At 36.6% G+C, this 23,650-nt stretch overlaps 1 protein-coding gene across 16 annotated transcripts in view; it reads right to left on the reverse strand.

The window, feature by feature from the left end:
• ANK2 (ankyrin 2) overlaps positions 1–23,650 on the reverse strand; it is a 765,621-nt gene that overhangs the window by 79,483 nt on the left and 662,488 nt on the right. For 15 of the 16 annotated variants that reach the window (XM_049885478.1, XM_049885480.1, XM_049885477.1 and 12 more), the window contains 3 exons: positions 23,195–23,293; positions 15,019–15,091; positions 6,171–6,315 (listed from right to left, as the gene is read on the reverse strand). In XM_049885478.1, the coding sequence (XP_049741435.1) occupies positions 6,171–6,315; positions 15,019–15,091; positions 23,195–23,293 (317 nt within the window). Of the gene's footprint in view, positions 1–6,170; positions 6,316–15,018; positions 15,092–23,194; positions 23,294–23,438; positions 23,590–23,650 lie in introns of those variants that run through there. The other variant, XM_049885482.1, reaches the window with a different exon arrangement.

Here is a 23,650-nt window from a genome sequence, read left to right on the forward strand (position 1 = left end):
ACTGAATGACTGAATGTTGGTGCCTTCCCCTGGAAGATACAGAGTGAGATGAACTGTGGCCAGACGCATGCTTCCTGCGGAAGTGCAGTTCCTCTTGTTTGTTTCTGGTGTCTCCAACAATGCTATTATTTCAAAGGAGAGCACTGTTCCCTTTGCATGTCCTGTGTGTGGTGAGTGAAGAGCCAAAGAATGCTTGTTACCGTGACAATGGGATGCAAGAGCAGAAGAAAATGTTTCTAAGCACCAGCCCAGAACACAGACACACCTGCCAGCAAATAAACAAATTGCCATTGGACACTAACCAAAAATGAACTTTGGCTTCAAAATGGAATTTAGGCCTTAAAAATCAGTGCTTTAGGTTTTTGATAAATCTAAATTTCGAAGTTCTCATTTATCTACTCCAAGGTGATGGGTTAAATTTGATATCCTCATGGATATAATTTCATTCCTTCTTAATCAATTTGCATAATCAAATGACATATAGATTGATATCTTAAATAAACTATACTTTACACATATTAGTCTAAGAATTAAAGATCTCTATTCAAAATATTAGCCTAAAGCCCATAGGGAAAAGAAAAAAAAAGATACACAAGACTCCACAATGTTTATAGAAGCAAATTTTCATTTACTTTTTGCTAACAGGTATTTGGCCAGTGAAGCACTGCAAAATTATGGACTAAATGTCAAAGTAGCATATTTTTTGGTAGAAATTATTTTTTGATGTTTCAAACATACCTAGTTTTATATGCCATTTACTGTCATCTTTATAAGGTATCATTATAGCCAGCTTCAATGATTTTCAAAGAAATCATCACTTTGTAGGTAATTCATAAGTAATTCAGAACCTTGTCCCTCCTATTTTGCAGGTAGGCTTGCACCAAAGAAAATAGACTCCAAGTATACAGATGGTAAGTGACGCGAACAAAAGGAGTTGATTGTCTATGTGTTTATATCTACATACGTTTCTGTGTTTATAATAAAATGAAATCTAAATCTAATTTAGGAATCAGCTATTTTATGTCATATAGGCTCTTGGAGAAGACTGAGGCTTCGGACAAATCCAGGGCAGGAGGTAGCCTGGATGCTTTGGTAAATCCATTCTCTGGGGCTTTAGCCCCCAACGCTTGAAGGCAGCTTATATGGCGACTGGGTTTTACAACTGTGCAGTTGGCTTTTGATGAAGTACTTCATAAACAGGTTGCCGGCTGCCATAGCTAATTTTTAACTGACCTTGAGTTTGAGGCTGGGACAGAGACTAAATTATCAGGAAAAGAGTCTGAAGTCAGTAAATGTTTGTCTCAGTTGGTGGATTACCCATTGCTATTGAGTCAACTGTGACTCATAGCGACCCTACAGGCCAGAGCAGAATTGCTCCACAGGGTTTCCAAGGCTGTAATCTTTCCGGAAGCAGATTGCCACATCTTTCTCCTGAAGAGCAGCTGTGGGTTTGAACCACTGACCTTTTGGTTAGCAGCTGAGCACTTAATCACTGAACCACCGGGGCTGCTTCCCAATTGGTGAATAGAACAACTTTTTCCCTCACTTTAAACTGCAAAGATAGCTAAGTTCCACTTGTATGTGCTTTGTACCAAGCACAGGTAAACAGCACTGGATCAAAAATCAAAAACCAAACCCATTGCCTTTGAGTTGATTCCAACTTATAGCGACCCTGTAGGGCAGAGTAGAACTTCCCTGTAAGGTTTCCAAGGAGTAGCTGATGGATTTGAACTGCTCACCTTTTAGTTAGCAGAACGCTTAACCACCGTGCCACCAGGGCTCCAGCACTAGTCAGAAGCTCTTCAATCCTATTCTCCTTTATTTAATTTTGAATTGGCCCTTGGGAAGAAAAATAGTAGAGGGCCCAAACTCTTGAAATTATACAGTTTGTCTATAGACTCAACTATCTCCCCATCTCATGGTTTCTATTGGGTCCAGATTTGTTAATTATATCATCTTTATCCATGGAATCAGAAGCAAAACGTTTACAAATTTAAAGGTGCTAGACTTTTATGAATGAACAGTACCAAAGGCCAAGAGGCAAGTAGAGGCTATGTCACTAAGTAGAACTGACCCTTCAATACAGCACTGGACTAGCAGAATCATAGGTCTCAAAGGGGAAATAGGAATTTAGGTTGGATAGTAACATATCGAATGGTAAATAAATAAAACCTACTGACGTGACTGCCACCATCGTAAATGTCAAACTTTCAAAGAAAGCACTCATGTCTCAACTGCTACTCTCAGGGAGTGACTACGGCTGGGTGGACAAATCTGTCCATTTCAGGAATGGGGTATCACAGACCCATTTGACTATAAATGTGAAGTCAAATTGTACAACCTGTAATAAAGTAATATCAGGAATAATATCAGGATTTTTGATATCCATCTACCTGACACCAGAGTCTATTTCTCCATTAGTTTGGAACTGGGAGAGGTAGAGTGTGGTGTTATTTCTTTTGTCCTTCCTAAAAACCACAGGAAAGAAGTACAGAGAGAAGAAGGAGGAAAGAAAGGCAGAAAGTTACACATCACCACAAGGAAACAGGGTAAATTCTGAAAGGGAAATATTAGGATATGTAGATAGAGAAGACAGCTAGAGAGACAGAGGGGGGAAGAAGAACAGTTAAGTAGGAAGCATATGTCTGAACGCCTCTTTCTCTATGGTTATTGTAGCTTACTCTGTTCACTGCCTTCCGAAATGCTAATTGATATTTAATCAGTGTTTATAGTTTCTAATTGTTCTTTTGTTCTACAATCTGTCACAGAATCTATCTAAATGAAATAAGTGTAGCCAGGATATTCCATCAGTGGAGAAACTATCCTCCCTGAAGGAAAAATGGTCAGATCAATGGTCTTGAATAATTCAAGTCCCTTGATCAGAAATTGTTCACCCTGATTAAAACATTACAAACGATTCAGATGTTCCGCAATTGGGTGGTCATTTATTTTCATTAAGTTAGAGGTCCTGCTGTTCATTTAATGAATTGGTAACTACTCAGACTCATATCGGCATAAAGTTTTACTTGCCATTCAGCTAGCGGATGTGTCAAAGGCTTTGTTATGGTCTTAATTTATTTTTTTTCACTATGGTACAACTGCTTTATTACAGACACACGTTAGCTACTGTGAAAGTTTGTAATTACACTGAAAAGTGTAACAATTATCACCTTAGTAAACTGCAATATTTATTAGACATTCAATTAATGGAGTTGTACAACTCTACTGACTAAGTGAATATCCAAAAATTTCAATGTGTTTGCTTTTATACATGAAGAAACTTCTTTATTATCTCATCTGTGGTGACTTACTATTCAGTGTTTTACCTTGACTTCGGATAGCTTTTTAAATTTGTAAGCAATAATGAAAGAAAAGAGACACAAAATCCAACTAATCAGAGCTTGGTTGTATTTTTATTTACTAACTTATAGGTGTTTTTATTCTTCCATAATCGTATACATTTTCTGTTTCAAAACCTTTTTCTATCATCTCCAACGAGGTACAGGCTAAAATTAGGTTAGTTTTGCAAAGACAATGCTAGCGTGTTTTCAACCACAAGGTGGCAATGTGACAGTTAAAACAAAGTCACGCCTGGGATCAGGCTGTAGACTTTAGTTCTAGTAATACATTCTCCTCTTCTAGCTTTCAAATTTAATAAAAATTCCAATTAGATAATAAATCCATAATTCTAGAATATAAGCACCCTCACACACACACACAGCGTGCGCACACACATTGAGCAATGAGCAGGGAGATGTTGATGGGTCCAGGAAGGTCATGTTTTCATGCCATGTAATACCTACCTGGGCATGGTACTATTGAAGGCATACCAAATAAAGAAATAATGAAAAGGAGACATGGTTACCGAAAAAAAGTAACTTACTTATATCAAACTGCCTAAGCAAACAATAATTATAATAAAATAAAAGAAACAAGAAAACCATGAAAATGGGATGCTGCCTGTAACTCCATTTTGGAGATCATGAAAACATCTGGGGTTCCAGAAATGAAAGCATGGACCTGGAGGTCAGATCATGTCTTGTTTATTTTGTGTCCTGTTTTTACATGCTAATAAGTATGCAAACCACTTGCCCCTGTTTTATAGGAAATATTACCGTAAATTCTTTCTCACTCTAAGTACTTTGAAAGAGATAAAATGGATCAAATGAATCAGTTATTCTTAATAAAAGCGATCGTGCTGAAAATAAAGGCTTCTGGCTGACAGTAGCATGACTACTCACAGTCAGAACACATACAAAGCCATAAACATTTTATTTTAGTAAATATCGAAATCTACCAAGAATCTCAGATTATAAAGTCCAAATATATCAACGTGTCAAAACTCAACATATGCAATACTAACATCACCACCAGCCCCCTCTGCCCCCGTGCCCAGAGTGGCTCCTCCTTCTGTATCCATTTCCCTTAGGATCCATCTGTCTAAACCATTGAAGCTAAGGAGTCATTCTAATCTCCTTCCTCTTCTTTACCTACCCCACCTATATATACCATCACCAAATCTGTTGCTGTGTGCTGTCAAGTCGATTCGGACTCATAGCAACCCTATAGGATGGAGTAGAGCTGCCCCATAGGTTTTCCACGGCTGTAATCTTTACAAAAACCGACTGCTACATCTTTCTCCCGTGGAGTGGCTGGTGGGTTCCCATCACCGACTTTCCAGCTAGCAATTGACCACTTAACCATTGTGCCACCAGGCTCCTCACAAAATCTGACTGTTTGAAATTTTTCTAGTTTTCAAATCCTTTTAATGGCTACCAATAAGATTAGTGTTCAAGCCTTCTCTAAACAACTGCAAATCACAGTTCTTAAAGAGCCTCCAGGTTTAGCCCTTTTACAACTTTCTCTAAAATTCATCCTCTGATTCATCAAAAACGCAAGTACAATTTCTCCTCCCTATGCCCCCCTTACACGCTAACAAGACTGCACTGCTTCTATTGCTCACACATACCACAAGCTCTGTTCAGGAGCTTTTTAAGGCTTCAGATGCCCCCTCCACCTCTCCTCACCAACTCTTCTTACTCCTCATTCTCTTTTGGCTGGGGATCATCTCCTCCAGAAGGCTCAGTAACGCTTTGCGCACCGCTAGCCTAGCCTCTCTTACCTCATAAGACTGTGAATGCGGCAATCGTATCTTAGTCATGTTTGCGCCCCCAGCACCTACCATAAAGTCTGGCATAGAAAAACACTCACTAAATGCACACTGAATTGTTAAAACCAAAGGAAAGGGAGGGTATCGATGCTCAACGAAGCCCAAGAAAAGCTTGTTTTTGCTAATTACCCTTTAAAAGTTGATTGCTCTTTATAGAATTTATTTAAGTTCTAAATATGCTAAATATTCATAAAACAGCTTAGAATTGAGCTGGTTTTAAGACTATAAACCTGATATCATTGGTCAGCAAAAGACATTTTCATTTCACTACATGGACAATCATAAACTTGACATAACTTTGCAGTCCCACTTTGGATAAGGTACGGTGGGATGCTCTTATTTGGCTTGCCTCAAAAAATGACAAAAACCAGTTGTACCAATCACTAAGCACCAAAATATAATTCTTATACTTCAGAATATTATATAAACCACCCCAGATCTGTCTGTAAGGTCTGAGCTCCCCCAGATTTGCTAAGATTGCTTTTTGTATCAGGCTCTCATGAAATTCTGTTCTGATTCTTTTTCACGAAAAAGTCAGTTCCAGGCAAATTTTACTTCGCAATTTGTTTCTTTTGAAACCTTCCTCACAGCATACTTTTATTCACAGAAATTATAGCACTAAAAACCAAGGAGACTGAAGTGTTTCTAGATGTCAGTAAGTGTGTCTATCAGGCAAAACTGTCCTTTTCATTTGACTAAAAATAAAGTGGCAGAGAATTAAGAACAGATTTCAAAGCACAGCTCTTTATTAATCACAGCTCTACTTCTTATTGTTGTTTGATGCTGACCAAGTTATTTAATCCCTGTAAGCCTCAGTTTCCTATTCTTTAAAATGGGTACTTCTTAAAGGTGTTAAAAAATAAAATAAAATGCTAACAGCTGAGATTGGTGAGGTTACCTATTAAGTGCTCGATAAGTGTGTCTATTTTTTTTTTATTGTTATTAAAATATGTTGCACACACTTCTGACTTGATATCAAGTACAAGCTTTACATGAATACCTGTCAGATCGCCCTCCCTCTAAGCTGTATCGCAGGTAATTCATGCCATCCAGGAACTGACTGCTGGGTAGAGAGTCATCGCCCAGCTCTTTTAGATCCTCCGGCCTGAGGTACTCTCCCCCATCGCCTGTCATCGTGTCATCACCTAATCATAGGAAGATGAAGAAAACAATTCATTTGTTGAGTTCACATCAACTACAAAATATGATTATGACTATGAAATGTATCGGCATAACGGCCTTGACACCAACGAAACACGGCACACCAGAACAAAACAGAACACATGCAGACAATGGAAAGGTGCTACAACTTAGAGACATGATATTTAATCCGTTTGCCCAATACTTACCAAGAAGAAATAATTACCTGAGTAGTAATTCTATTGATACTAGTCAAATTGCTTCACTCACTGTTTCTTTATCACGATAGGTAGCTATGGCTTATATCATTTAACTTAAAAATTAGTACAATATGCAGTCTACTTAGCTCCTATATATAGTTTAAATAATTTTGCACATAATTCCCAGCATGAGCAGTCTGTCCACATAATTGGCAACATGCTAAGAAATGTCTGCTGCTCTGAAACAAATATGAAACATTTTAAATGGAGTCACACAAATCTGTAAGATGAAGGAAGGGTGCATATCAGGGAAAGAAGACTAGAACGCAAGTGAGTAGATTATAACATTTTTATAACAACCTGGAATTCAATTTTTAAAACACTAAACAGTATAAAAAGAATGTTTTGTTGGAAACTAGACGGCTTCCCCAAGATCAAAGTAGGAATAAAAAGAGTCAACTCGGTAATTAAGTGGTAGCCGAATGAGATGACTAAGTGTTATACCTCATATTCAAAAGAAAAAATGATAAGGGTACATTCCCATTCCTGCACACAAATTGAAATAGAATGCTTTCAATTTAATTCTGTAAATACTCATTTATAGAAATGCTCTATGTCCCATTAATGTGCTGAGATGGAGGGATAATAGAGCTGAGAAAAACCATACTTGACGCTTTAGGGGAGTTAAGCATACAATTTGACCCTGATAACCAAATTAAGGGAAAACACTTGAAGGAATGTGCCTCATTCCTACATTTAGTTAAATATTAATGATTTAATCTCATTTATTTAAAATACTACTTTCAAAATCAACAGTAATTAAAGAAAAAAAATTTTTTTTTTTAATTAAAGAGATACTATTAAAGCACTGCAACAGGGCTATGTCTTCAACATTTCATTTCTTTGTATTTATGTATTAAGTATTATGTATTTAAAAAAAAAACCAAACCCGTTGCCATGGAGTCAATTCCAACTCCTGGCCACCCCATGTGCTTCAGAGTACAGCTGCACCCCACAGGGTTTTCTTGGCTGTAATCTTATAAAAGCAGATGGCCAGGCCCTTTTTCTGTGGTGCCATTGAGTAGATTCAAACTGCCAACCTTTTGGTCGGTAGCTGAGAGCAAACTGTTTGCACTACCCGGGGACCCAGACATGTATCAAAGGATTACTAGCTGTCTAAATTACTTAAAGCTAAAGACAGTTTGAACCTTCCAGTAAATGGAGATGCACTTTACTCATCATTAGATTTTTACTTAGTTTTTGCTAAGTGAGTTAGGCTACATAGAGTCAGCTGAATCTTTAGAATCGTATAGACTTGGGTTCAAATTCTAATTCTGCTAACTCCTGGCCAGTTAATCTTCCTAAACCTTAGCTTCCACAATTAGAAAATGAGGATGATACTAACAGCCTAACAGGGTAGTTACATGAATTAAATAAGTTCATACTTACCAGAGTGTTAGAACATAATGATCGCTAGGTTTTGTTTTTATTAATACAAAATGGTCAGTGTTGACACATCAACAAAATGCGATCTAAATTTCATTTTGTTTATAACACAAAAAAGAATTTTAATGCGTATAAATTATAAAGAAACATAACTGTACTTAGTTTAAACATTTTATAACTCTGACAGCTCTCTGAAAACTTGCATAACTTTTTTTTCAATGAAGGTTTTTAAATTGCTTTTTTTTTTTTAGATGCTTTTCTCGTGTTCTCTCACAAAGGAAGATGCAACAGTAATAGCAACCCAATGGTAAAACTATAAGCTAACCAGTCACAAAACACATGACACTGCTCAAATTTAGGAATTAAAAGTTTAGAGGAGTATCAGCTCGCTTATTTAATACCAAACAAAAAACCACCCCTATTTTCTTGCATCATATAACAAACCTAAAATAAGAAAAAATTCTCTTCATTGTTTCCTATACTTGGAACAACCCCCCTCCCCATCATTACCTATTTTATTCACTTATTAGAATCCTGACTCCCATGTTTCAGGACCCAAGTTTTTTCATGGTTTCATCTATTTTTGAAATGATTTTGTAGACACTCTTTCCTACTAACTTCAAAGCACCAATGTGTTACAGACTTCTTATTTTAAGTAAAAAATTTCTTGAAAATCTTAATACTGATGTTTTGATATCTGGAAACTGTAAGATTCCTCAGTGATAGTGGTATATATAACAACAATCAGCCTCTGAACGACACAGATCTCAAAAGCATGGGGCTACACAAAGATAAAGTGGGACAGTCACAAGGGTTCCCCATCCTGACGACCGTTCACAATCCTGGCAAGAAAGAGATTCTCTGAAATGTCACTGTGCTCTCTCCCTCTTAAGCAAGTAGCATTCTTGTTGAGATATGGGAAAAGGACTGAAACTTGAAACTTAACTAAGTATCAGGTGTTCACACTAGAAATGCGTGTGTCAAAGGAGAAGATAGATGGTGCCTCCATAGTTCATCCCAACACTTGGCCACTCTCGAGTTCTTTTGATTCTGGGTACACTTCCCACCAAAGAACTCATGGAGCGAAGTGTGTACAAACCAACCACTCACAACTCTTTGGAAAAGGAGATGCAGGAGTCATGTCTCTACAGGCATTTTGGTTACACGGCTGTTACACATTCTTCAGCCCCACCTAATAACTCAGAGCTATAGGGTCCCTGTAAGTCGTAATTGACTTGATGGCACTGGGTTTGGTTTGTTTTGGTTATGGAGCGGAGTCAGCTCAAGATTCTATGGAGATGTGCAGGATTACACTGATAGTTTTGTTTACGTCCGGACTGTCCAATTCTCTTAGGCTCAATTTCCATTTCTTTTTGTTGTTAATTTTATTTATTTTTTGAACTTTAGATGGAGGTTTATAGAACAAACTAGCTTCTCATTAAACAGTTGGTACACGTATTGCTTTGTGACATTGGTTAGCAACCCCATGACATGTCAACACTCTCCCTTCTCAACCTTGGGTTCCCTATCACCAGCTCTCCTGTCCTCTCCTACCTTCTAGTACTTGTTCCTGGGCTGGAATGCCCCTTTACTCTCATTTTGTTTTATGGGCCTGTCTAATCTTTGGCTGAAGAGTGAACCTAAGGAGTGACTTCATTACTGAGCTAAAAGGGTGTCTGGGGGCCATACTCTTGGAGTTTCTCCAGTTTCTGTCAGGCCAGTAAGTCTGGTCTTTTTTTTTGTGAGGTAGAATTTTATTCTATATTTTTCTCCAGCTCTGTCCAGGACCCACTATTGTGATCTCTGTCAGAGCAGTTAGTAGTGGCAGCCAGGCGCCATCTAGTTGTACTAGACTCAGTCTGGTGGAAGCCGTGGTAGTTGTGGTCCATTAGTAGTTTGGACTAATCTTTCCTTTGTGTCTTTGGTTTTCTTCATTCCCTCTCGGTCCAGACGGGGTGGGACTAGCAGATGTATCTTAGATGGCTGCTCACAGGTCAATTCCCATTTCTGTCTTTTCCTTCCATTTCCTGTCATGTTCCTCCACCAGGAACTTTTATTTTTAGCATGACTGAGCTATTACAAGAGCTTTTATGCTAGATTTAAATTTCACATTCACAACTTACTACCTGTGGGCCATTGAACATTAAACCTTTCATTACCATTGGCCTAAACCGTAGGGAGCTCTGGAGGCACAGTGGGTCAATTGCTCTACTGCTAACCAAAAGGTTGGCGTTTTGAAACTACCAGAGGCTCACTGGAAGAAAATGTGGGAGTCTGCTTGGAAACCCGATGAGGTCACATGAGTCGGGATCTACCCGAGGGCACTGGGTTTTCGTGTGTGTGTGTCTGTGTGTCCTATACTGTACACCAGCCACTTTTTATGCCTCTGGACCTCAGAGGTAAGGTGTTATTCAGGTTCTAATGCATTTTACAGCAAGGTGAGTTCCTTTTGAAATGCATGAAGCTCAGCAAACCAGAGTCAAAGCCTTATTGTTGTGTAGGTTTATCATTCTATTAGGTAATGCTTCCTGGACACGTTAGTTTCGTAAACTTTTGTCTTTTTTTTCCCCCTTTATTTCAGTGAGATAAGACTTGCAAGCATAATTATGGCTTTCCTGTGTGATTAGTTAGGGAACATGGAGGGTTTGTTTTTTCTGTGTCATATTTGGAAAACCAGAGGTTCTCCACTTAACCTAAGGGAAAGGCACCAGCCTTTCCTAGTTCTTAGATTAGTATAGGCACCCAGATTTAAATATTAAGTTCCTAGTCCCTTTCCTAGTTCTCAGTAGCATACTGTCATGCCACAGATCTGTGATGCCAAAGTGCCACTCGCCACACTGGCAGATTATACTGCCAGATCATATTTCTCAAAATTCATATTACCAACCCAAAATTGAAACACACTCAATTAGTAAGCATGCATTCCAACATTGAAAACACAAGTCAACAAAAAACTAAAAAAAACAAGATGAGGGGTGAGGATCCCTAGCCTATCTCTTGTGGGTGCTATGGGGACTAAATGAGACGATCCACACGGCATTGTAGATGTTTAGTCATCGCTTTCCTATCCCTCAGATATCTGTTTCCTTACAGGTTCTTCCCAATATATCCCTGTGAACCATCACTGTTTAATCTCTGTAAAAAACAGATTTAATAGTTTCAGTCATCAATCAAAAAATCTTTACTGCATCCTAATTTCCCAAATGTTATAGTCACAAATGCAAATATTCCACAACTGAGCCCCATCTGTTTTCATGCCTTAGCTAAACTGAATGATTGAATTATTTTGCCACTCTGTGTCTCTGTCTTGCATTTCCCTATCTCAGGGCCTTCTCATACTGTTCCTTCTTCGCTCCCTGAAGTTTGTACCAATTTCCCATTAATTACTTAGCACTCAGCGAACCCATGAGACCATGCTAAGTCTTCCTCTCGTCTGATATAAGAAGCTTATGATATAATGCCTTCAATTACATTTCTTTTAATTTATACATCCAACATCCACCTGTTTTTTTATAGTACTGTGATGGGTTTCATGTTGCTGTGATGCTGAAAGCTCTGCCACCAGCAGGGTCACACATAGTGGACAGCGTTCTGCAGAACTTCCAGACTAAGCCAGGCTAGGAAGAAAGGTCTGGTGATATACTTCCAAAAACTACCCAGTGAAAATTCTATAGATCACAACAGGCTATTGTCTGATATAGTGCTGGAAGATGAGTCCCCTGGGCTGGAAGTCATTCAAAACACACAGTGGCCATAACAGTGGACTTGAGCATACCAATGATCATAAAGATGGCACAGGACCAGGTGATGTTTTGTTCTGCTGTACATGGGGTCACCATGAGTCATAGTCAACTCAATGACAACTAACAACAACATATCTATACACGCTCTCTTCTAATATGTATGCAGTTCTTGAAGGTATGTCCCCTGTTCACTTTAATGCCCCCCATGGTACCAGTTATGTAGTTTTACACACAATAACACCACGTTCACTCTTTGTTGAATGGATTTATGAGTGATAATGCTGATTGCTTTCCTGTAGCAAATTAGCCTGAAAGGGTATCATACTTAGTTTGAATACTCTTTTGGGTATTAATATACACTACATTAAAATAGTATACATTGTACAGAAAATCCTGTGGTGCACAGTTTTACTTTGAAACACATGGGTTTGTTTTTTGTGGAGAAAACAGGGACTGAGTAATACATTCCAAACACGTGCAGCTGCGTGTGTTCACATGAACAATGGCAGGTTCCGTGAAAACATTTAACCTAATAAAATACTAAAGGGTTGGGAATGTCAACCATCCAAATTCCTTTATATTAATTCTTTGCATGAAAAAGTTACTTCAAAATATATCCTACAAATAAAAACTATTCAACTTGCATTTCCTTCGGAGAAAAAAAATGCTCACAAGCATTTGGCTTTTTCTAAAAATAGAAACCTTTTCTCACCATAGGAGATATTCTTGATCATTAGCCAATATTCCTCTGAAATTGAAAGTTCTTCTCACAGATAATTTTGGGTAAATATAACAGCTTTTTAAAAATTCACAGAATGTTATAGCTAGATCATATTTTATGTAGTGGCAGGTCCAAGAAGCTGTTCCATATAAATGGAATTGCTGTAAACCCAATAAATATTTTAAATGCATTAACTAATGGGATTCTTTGTCAATTATTTTGTAAACAAGAATTATTTTTAAATTAAGTAATAACTATCAAATGTATCTGACTTTATTTTCACTTAAAGGGTTTGCTTATAGTGGTACCCCACGTACTTTGGAACCTTCTTACTAGATAATAGTTTCATACGGTTCATTTTTCCTTTATATGACAAAGTTCACCCAATATAATTTTTAAAAGTTACTTTGTTACTTTAGGAGCCCTGGTGGTGCAGTGGTTAAAGCGCTCAGCTGCTAACCAAAAGGTCAGCAGTTCAAACCTATCAGCTGCTCCACGGGAGAAATACGTAGCAGTCTGCTTCAGTAAAGATTTACAGCTTTGGAAACCCTACCGGGCAGTTCTACTCTGTCCTACATGGTTGCTATGAGTCCGAATCAACTCAGCAGCAGTGGGTTTGGTTTTGGTTTGATTTGTTACTTTATCTCTATTTCTGCTATTATAACTTTAAATGTCATATTATAACAATTAATTTAATACTTTTTACCACACCTAAAGTATATCTTCATCCAAGGATGATGACATGAACTGCACGCATTTCAATCAGTCTTAGTCATTAGTATGTTCATGTTAGTTTAACGTCAACTTTAAAGAAGTCTTTTTTCTCTGAATTTATATTCTAAAAAGAAATATTAGTTTTGACAAAATATTTAGATAATGTCCATTAGATCATTTAATAGATCTCAATAATTATATTAATAGATCTCAAAGTTGCAAGACCATTAACAAAATGAGCAATTTAAGGCTTTATGCTTCCAAGTTAAATTAACATGCAAACTCACACCAGAACAATTGCACCCATATCACACATGCTATTTCAAAAGAAAGAGATTAGTATAGGTGCCCAGATTTAAAAATTAAGCAAGTTCCGTCTACTGAGTAAAGAAAAATAAATAGCAGAGAAAAGCTTTCACTCCAACAATTTCCTCTAATGGTACCTGAATCACTAAATGCTTCCCCATCAATAAAGTGGTCATCAAGATGTTTAAAAGCTGTTCAACATACAAGATAAGAAAGATGATCCCGTAAAACAAAATACGGTGTGCATACACAAATACTGAAAATTAATTGTCAAGTATTAGGATGGAACACAAATTATAATAAATACAAGTAACTGACAGCTTCAGCAATACCTTTGAATTTACTCATAATAATGCACTGATCTAACACTGTTCGTTCTTGTCATAAGTTCTTAACAAAAGTTGAACCAGCTCAGTGCCTATTACCAATATGTGATTTAACAAACTGGTTCCAAATAAGCACATCTCACTGTAAAGCTTTACCTTATGGTTATATCTTGAAGAACCTAAAGAAATGCCATTAATATTTCTAATTAATAAAATAAACTAATAGAATTTTAAAAGCTAGTTAATAAAAGCAATTAGATTCGGATTTAGCATCATCCTTCATGGCAATAGTTTTTGAAACATATATATTTGCCTTATATATATATAGTAATGATTTTTTAGACATGTACATTTGACTAATAGCTGCACTACTGAAACTTGATTGCATACTTTATACGCTGCTTTCACCATTTTTTAGTGGCAGATTTTTTGTGCTAATGAAATATTAGATAGAAATTCAAAATGTGATACAAAGAAAAGTCAACTATTCTAGTTGAATATAGGTAAAAAGCCAGATAACTGTGGCTGATCTCTAGCTCCAGCACCCTGCCCCACTCTGCCCCAGGCAGTCTCTAGTGCTCCTTCCAGAACAGGCTTCTCAGAACACTGTTTGAAATCCATTGCCTTAAGTAATTCTCTTCAACTCTAAGACTATACTAGTAGGCCAGATTTTCTGATTCATAGAATCTAATTCTTATGTTAAATCTGTACTATTTACTACTGTGCTATTTTTCATCCTCCTCTAAGGCTCTTTTTCTCTGAACTTAAAATAAGTTCTGTACATTTTAACCACTCAAAAAGTAGAGATGTTTCAATATGCCTTTGATAGAGTTTAAGAAAGCAGAGATGTCTTAATACCCTTTGATAGACTATACTTAAAGGTTTTTTTTTTTTTTTTTACTTTAAGGCATTAAAGTAAAATTATTAAAATATTATTATATTCTAAATACAAATTAATAATAATTATATTATTAGGTAGTTATTTTAACAGATTTTCTCATTCCTTCCCTTTTTTTCCACTTCCCAGTTCTTACATTTAATAAGACACTACCAGGAGAAAATAAGCTCTTCCAAACTCCCTCACCCCCTCCACAAATGGCTGAAGTACTGCAAAAATGGTGAAAAGCCGTGCCTCTAAGGTTAAGATACTATCATCCACTCAGTGTACTAGCTTTGCCCCTGAAAAAAATAAAAAGATGGTTTTCCTTTAAGAGCATGATTGATGTCACAGAAGTTTCAGTAAAACTCTTACCCTCTTCATCAGAAACATCAAGAACCTCAGTCATCGTCTCAGGAACATTTAGCTTGTGTTTTTCAGTGATAGTCTGGAAAGACAAAATCATCAACACTCAAGTCAAAAACAAAACCAAAGATTAGAAGAAGCGCAGTGTAAGCTGTACTTGATAGCAGCAGCAAGCCGTTAGGCACTGAACATTCCATCTTTTGCACGTGTATATTTTAGAAGCTGGTTCTCTTATCCTCTTTCATGAAAACCCACTTGTTCTTCCTGAAGATAAAGGATCATTTACTACAGTGCAACTGTACAAAAGAAAGTTCATCATTTTGAATTCCCATTTGAAACATAAATTATTTAGCAATAGTATTAATAATTAGTCATATTGAGACAGCAGATGAATGTTTTCCAGGCTTCCTTAAAATAAATGAAGTAATGTCTCCAGAAAGTTTTTAAAAAAAAGTAATGAGCATATGCAATTTATTAAAAGCAAAGTCATTGTAAAATAAGTTGTAAACAATGTGGAAGACACAAGGCATTTGGGCAGAAAATCTGACACAACTTCTGGGATCAGAGAACCCAGAGCAGAGTATCAACCTTTACAGTGCGTCATTGGACTAAAATTCTGATTTGTTGCTTATTGGCCATCCATGGACTTTTCCAAAGCCACTGCCTTTCATTCCTGATGTATAGCGTAAGGTTGAGACAAGGCTCTGGAGTCCAACTGCTTGAGTTCAAACTCTAACTTCCTCACTTACCAGCTATGAGGCCTTGGCAAATCCCCTAATCTCTCTGTATCTCAATCTCCTCATCTCAAAAACAAGGATAATAATTGTTGTACTTCACAGTATTGTTACAACAATTAAAGGAAAGAGTAAATGTGCTATTTCGTAGTGCTTGGCATACGAAGCACTCCATAAATCTTAGCTAGCATAATGCATTATAATTCAATATTAACCTTCAAAGGGCCTCTTACCTTTTCAGTCACTCACACACTCAAGGAATATTCTGAGTACTGACTGCATGTCAGGCACTGTTCTAGACAGAAGGGTGCCACAGTGATTTAAAAAAATAATAAAATAAAAATCCAAGTCTCATGACTTTAAACATCACCTAAAGACTGTTTGCTCTAGAATTCCTACCTCTAGGTCTACGTGCATCACTATGGCAAGATTATGGGAACAATGTGGAGATTTAAAAGTTTAACTCCTTGAGTCTTAAGTGTAAAATTTTCAATTAAAGCCACCACAGTACAATAAATAGGTTTTTAAGTTTTGCTACACAGGTGCTGCATACATACTTGCTTGAATTCTATCATGTCTTCCACTGCCACTTTTTTCTTTTCAAAAACAATAGAGAACTTCAAATATATTTGCAAGAAAATTCAACTGATTGTTTTAAAAACTATATTCATTTATATATGTTTAATATCTCTATGCCAAGAGGGACTGATTAAATCACAATGTGATACTGCATAAACCTTTCAGTGGCTCCCCCCTTTTCTTCAGGACAACACTAAATAAGCTGGCTCAAAGACCTCTCGTGATCTAGTAAGGAGAGAGGACAGGAAGTCTCACCTCACTTCATGCTACACCATGTTGAACTACTTTTATTGACAGATTCTGTTCTCTCAAGGCTGAGTTGTTCCACATACTCTTTCTTTCCTCTACCAGAAATCTTCTTTCCCCTATTTTCTTGGCTCATATTAGATGTAACTTCCTTGGAGAAAGCTTCCCCAGCTGTCGCCTATGAGTTTGTTTAACTGTGTTTATCTGCTGCTATGTGCTCTTACAGCATCCGGTGCTAGTCCCTGATTCATCCCATCATACACAACTGTATCTGCTCTATCTGCCTCCCACATTATGGTGAGTCATTTAAGAGTAAGACTGTCTCCACAGAACCGAAGACATAGTAGATGCTTCTGAAAAATATACTGAAGAAATTGACGATATAAAATTATGCAACAAATACATTTAAAACCCACATAATGATTAAATAGATTTCCTTTTGGGTGGGATCACAATTAAAAGAATTGGAGTGAATTCCAAGAAAGGAAAGAAAGTCTATGTCATCCAGATGAAGGCATGCTGCTTGTGATGTTTAAATGATTTCACAATGCTTTATTCACTGAAAACAAACACAATGATAAACGACGTAGGAAAGACAAAAGCATCCATCCAAGGATCTTAAGACTAGAAGGTAGGCAAGAAATATGTGTTGATTGAATGAACTTACATAGACTATTATAATGTGCTATTTGATCATTATATTATAAATTTTCATTTGTATATTTCACACAGATAAATTATAACCAATGTTCTACATCGGTGGTTCTTAACTTTAGCATATTAGAATTATTAGAAGAACTAAAAATAAAAAATAAAAAAATACTGTTGTTAGGGTTCCATCACAGAGTGGTTAAATTAGAGTCCCTAGGAATGGGGCCCAGCTATACGTATTTTAAAAAAAGTTCCTCAGGTGGGTCTGTTGTACAGCTCAGTTTGAGGCTTTTTTTTTTTTTTTTAGTATTAGAGAAAGTGAATAAATCACACAAAAATATTTTGCATTTAGAATATGAGCTAGAGACAGTCCTACTATGACACCCTATGAAGAATTTTTAAGAACTTTTTTTGTATGTAAATATCTTTATGTAAATACATTGAATCAAAAATGTAAAGGGATGTCTACTGTATGAAGTTACACCAGAAAGTCCATTTTTGCAGAAATGTCCTAGAATACTTGCCCTTTATAGGGAACAATTTCTGCAAGGGGATCCTTCTCTGTTTGAAAGTAATTGATGGAAATATTGTCTAAATAATTAGAATTAAAAAAAAAAAAATACTGTTGCTAGGGTTCCATCACAGAGCAGTTAAATTAGAATCCCTGAGAATGGGGCTCAGCTGTGGGTATTTTAAAAAAGTTTCTCAGGTGGGTCTGTGGTACAGCTCAATTTTAGACCCCCCCCCCCGCCTTATTTTGGTTATTACATAAAGTTATATTGGCTGACAGTTTTGGTTTGTATTTTCAGATGCTGATGATCAGACCATATTTTCTTTGGACTGGTGAGAGTGGAAGTAACTTTGCTTTAGTTCGGTTATTGAATACTATCAGAGTTATTATCAGCCACATATTTGGCAACAGAATAAGCAATACAACAGTGACCATATTAGTTATAGATTCTTTTTTTCTGCATGGATATTAAAAATGCCCTCTATATGCAAGGTAGTAAATGGATATGCATTTATACGTAATAATAGTGCTTGACCTGAATATTTATTGAATGAATGACAAATCTTCCAACTCACGAGTAATGTTATAAGAATAAATGTATATTTCCCTCTGAAAGCTTGATTATTGAAACATGAATATGTAACTGCATCTGAATAAAAAAGAAATTAGTACACAGAAAACAAGGATATAATTAAATCATCATGGACACTCTCTTCTGCCACAGAATTTAAGATTCTATGGTCTAGATTAGAAACTACTTGAAAAATTAAAATGAATAGTATACTATGCACAAGTTTAATAAGATGACATTACATCAGATAATAAGACAAAATAAATAGGATATCATAGGTGGAAGGAAGACTTAATAATGAGTTTTTCACATATATCCTGATATGAGAAAGATGTAGAAAATAAAACATGAGTATTTACCACGCTGCTTATAAATGGTAGATATTATTGGCTTATTCTATGCAGAAGAAGAAATGTGCTTAACTGATCCACTTAGCCAATTTCTCTGGCCAGTCATTTCCTTTGTGCCACACACTCGCCAAGCCATCCTTGCATGATGGGTGATACCAGCTAACATGCCACCTTCTAACGCCCACGCACTTCTGCGCTCATCACCTGACGTACAGGCAAAACTTGTTTTTGTTCCCAAAACTATTTATGCTAATTGTACATGTTAATATGATTTTGGTAGTTAAATGAAATATTATATAAATAATATTTCTTCTATAAAAACTAACATATTTGTTTTGGAAAGTTTCAACAAACGGTGAGGCACCAAGAATAATTGCCACCCAATTAAGTGTTGAGACAATGATAACAGATTGGAAAAATATGCCACAAGTTTAAAAGGATTCTGTATTCAAGGTAGCATCTTTTAAGATAATATAAGGATATACAAATATAACAGATATTATAAGATAAACACACATATCATGTATGTAATATGTATATAGTATTATTGATGTCTGTGCAAGAATGACAACTTAGCCTTCTAGTTAATGGATCTATATTCAAAGAAAAGGTATCTTGACTCCATCTCAAAAGGTCACAAATGACTTTACATGTATTTATTGCATTCATTATGGCATCAGGTAACATTAAGGACTTTGAATATTTATATTTTCTTGACTGCTTATTATATAACTCCCTGATGTTTAAGTGATAACATAAATATAATATTTTTATTTAAGTAATTTTTTTGGTGATTTATGCTCTACATATCAGTGACTATTAAAAAGAAAACAAAAAACATAAACCAAACCTGTTGCTTTCAAGGCGATTCCGACTCTTAGCAACCCTGTAGGACAGGGGAGAACTGCCCCATAGAGTTTACAAGCAGTGGCTGGTGAATTTGAACTGCCAACCTTTTTGGTTAGCAGCCAAACTCTTAACCATTGTGCCACCAGGGCTCCTCAATGACTATATGCCCCCATAAAATATGATCATTTTAAAATTATGTAAATAATAAAATACTTGGTCATAACTGGTGGATAAGTAAAGGGATACATCATATCTCACAGCTCTCCAAGCTGCATTAGGAGATTGAACTTGCTGGCTTCTGCTCCCAAAAATGTGTCCCTACCCTCTGATGTCTGTTCCAGCAAACATTAAGTGATTGTAATCCCAAGAGAATGTTAAACCGTCCCATGTCCCCTGCTAGGTTTTGCAAAGTAAAATTAGAAAAGCAAAGGTTAGAGAAACAAGCTACGATTCCAAAATGTCTCAGAAATTTCTTTAGCAGTGACTTTTCCTTTACAAACTGCTGCTTTACTCTCCTCTCTACACAATGAGCTTATTCACACTTTGGGGTAAAGAATTCTGGAAGGAGGAATAGCAAAGAAACTTCCTTTGGTTAAAGAGAACTCACGTGGCTTATCGACATCATACGAATCCAATTGAAGTGAAATTATGTTAATTGTATAGCTATAATCTAACTGCTAAATTTAAATATTAAAAACATTAATTTAACTTTATCAATTTACATAATTAATAAGTTGTCTCTCGTACTGTTTGCTATCATCACTTATTAGTTCTGAATTATTTTTAGTGAGTCTACAGGCTTTAGAAAATGATGTTGAATGTGATGCTTTCATAAAAATCAGTAAAGAGCATTATTTGTACTTTATGTTGAAAATTCGGGGAAAACATTTTCTTCTCAATAACTCCTGTTAAGCTACTTTTAGCAATCTGGTGCTACAGCTTCAGCAGAGCCAAGATCAGTTATTGCAGAGTGGCTAAGAACATGGGTTTTGGAATCTGAAACCTAAATTTAAGTCCTAGATCTGCCCTTAATGCCTGGAATATTTATAATTACTAAATATTAATTTCTAATTTAAAGTCATTAATAAATAACATCACTATGTGAAAACGGCAAGATTGAAAACCTTTTCTCAAAGAGAGGACATATAAAGTAAAAAGTAGACTCACATAATAGACAAGGATATGTTTATATTTTCTACCCATACCCCATATTCTACTTTATGAATCAATAAAACTCACAATTTTAAGAGAACCCAGATCTAAGAGAGGAACTCAATTCTGAGAGAAACAGAAAATAAACAGAGGGCAGCCACTTTGCTAGCCACTGAGATAAACAGGCTACTTGTTATCATAACTCAAAGTGGAAATGCTGTTAGTTTTATATTTGTTTGTTGGCCTTTCACCTAGAAACTTGGCTTCTCAGCACAGGGGTCTTTGTTGGAGCAGTGTTCAGCTGGGCAGTGTAGAGAGTAATAGTCACCAGAAAGAACTAAAAGCTCAGACAGAGTTCTAAGGTGGAGTTTGTATATCCTGCAAGAGCTAGACGTTCTGGAAGATGACCATATGCTACATTTCTGAGAAGGATTTGAGAATCTGTTAAGAGACAGTATTTAGAAAGCTAAATGCTCCTCCTGTAAATATGTCTTTGAGTTTAAAGTCATTTGCTCTGAGTAATATTTATAATCCTGATGTCCTTGAAACGGGACGTGTACGTTACGTAGTTTTGTTGTTAAAGAAGAATTTATTTTCTTGAAAAACATAAATCTCATTCTCAACTCCCACTACATGGTAAATTATTTGTGGGGGGAGTAATGTTTTAGCCATGGGTAACTCGTCAGCACTCGGCACAGAACCCAGCCCATATTTTATATCCAATAAATATTGAACAAATGAATTAATGAATTAAACGGAAGAAAAGCAGGCCCAAGACAGCAAAAAGATACAACGTTGCCATCTAGTGGTAACTTGATAAAAATGTACATAGATGATCTCCTGAGCATTGAAAAAGGTAATGGAGTTGACACAAAACAACTTTTAAGACAGACATGTGCTTGGTCAATCTTGCCACTAAAGGCTCCATTTTTCTGCGTTGTACACAGGGTTCCAAGAATACCAAATAGACTGAGATGCCCTCTGATATTAAGATTTTTCAGGTAGAAGAAATCACATAGTAAGAAAAAGGTCATTAAGATTCGGTGTGTACACCGGCATAAATGGTTAAGCATTTGACCTAGCTGAAGGACTGGTGGTTTGAACCCACCCAGAGGTGCCTCCCTGGCACCCTGCTTTCAAAAGGTCACAGCCTTGAAAATTCTATGGGGTACAGTTCTACTCTGCACACATGGGGTTACCACGAGTCGGTATCAACTCGACAGCAACTAACAATAAGTATATAGTGACCCACAAGTATGGTGCTAGGCAATGACAAGACATGTTTTTCTCCCATATACTTTATTAAAGCTATACTTGAAGTCTTTAAAAATATTGTGGTGTATTGGCCAAAGGTTTTATGGTTTTGCTTGAGAAAATAGGCAGTGCCATTCTCTGCCATCTAAATTCAGTTTGTATCTTGCACTTCATTAATAAATCATATCCCACTCTATTTAAAACTTTACATCAAATCACTTGTATTCCATCTACCTCAGTGTATATCAACAGGGACTTGCTGTTGGCATGAAGAACAAAATTCCTTTCTTCTTCCTCACGTCTATCCAAAGGACTAAGAGTTCCAAAACTATATGCACCATTCCTAGGTTGAGGCACAGACTAGAACCTCATTTGGAATTATTTATTTGTTGATTTATGATCTTATTGGCTCTAAGGAACATCTATTGTTTCACTCTTGTTCTACTTTTCTACTTCACAAAGACAAATTAAAGAGCTGTGGTCTTGGAGTTCATGCATCAAGGTAAAAAGTTAATAAATAAATGCAAGTAGCATTTCCACTTTAAGTTATGAGCTCCCCTCTTAGGAGGCCTCTTTTAAGCTTTGCTCTAACTAAACGTTTCTAACTAAACACATTAGAACTCATTATTATGGCCGTCACTCTTCTAGAGTTTCTCTGGCAAAGGCCAACGATAATCATTGTTCTCTCCTAAAGAATCAATAATCGCATTTAAAACAGTAAGAGTAATAAAATTAAAATATGTACTCCTTCATGATATAGACTCAGTTTCACCTATTAAGAGCATGTAAAGCCCACTCTTTGAAAGAAAATTAATAATTAAAAATAAGAAGAGGAGTAAAGATAAATTGTTCTCAGAGGGAATGCATTTGAGCCGGTAGTGAGTATAGTATTAGATCAGGTTCCCTCTAGGGATGCTGAAGCCAGCATCTTTCCAGCAGTTTGCTGTGGAGTGTTCTACCACTTTGCCAGCAGTAGGTGTCACAAGCAACTACAGCAAAAGGGCAGAGGAGCCAGAAAAATGAAGTGAGTCACAGGAAAAAAGAACTAAATACTCAATTACATTCACACATTTTATATGGATTTCAGTTGATTAAAAGAATCTAAAACTCCTGTACTCATCGTGAGTAAATGCATTTATATCTGCTTGCTTCTACATATGTTCTACCACGTAATCACCAAAATAAATTCAAAACATAAAGCTCAAAGCATTTTGTAAGTGAAAAAGTATGTGAATTGAATTGAAAACCAGGACAACAGAGCCGAAGATGATCAGGGACTTGTACTCACCGTGGTGGTGGTGGTGACCTCCTCAGTTACAACCTTCAGGGTGTCGACCACGGAGATGTAGCCCAGACGCTTAGCAATCGCCAGGGCGGTGTTGCCATTCTGAAGAGAGAGTGAAAGAGAGAAAGAGAGTGAGAAACGAGAGGGAGGACTGTGATGAGAGCCAATGAGATCACCCGTTTCTCTGCATGAGCCAGCATTTCCTTCCAAAACAAGGCACAAGCTTAGGAAAATCACTAGTTTTTACCATTACATCTAAATCTGTCTTTGTAACTTCTTTAGACTATAGCCCAGGTCACCATGGTAACACAACAAGCTTAATACATCTGCCTGCTCGTTCTAATAAAAAGCACTTGACGCTTTAACCCTAAGATTGTCAAACAGCACTACAAATACTGTATTGTACTAATGAAAGTGCCTTTTGAATTGAGGTGGGCGTCTCCAAAAACTATCAGCACG

This window comes from Elephas maximus, chromosome 5 (genome assembly GCF_024166365.1).
Source record: "Elephas maximus indicus isolate mEleMax1 chromosome 5, mEleMax1 primary haplotype, whole genome shotgun sequence".
Taxonomy (NCBI): Eukaryota; Metazoa; Chordata; class Mammalia; order Proboscidea; family Elephantidae; genus Elephas; species Elephas maximus.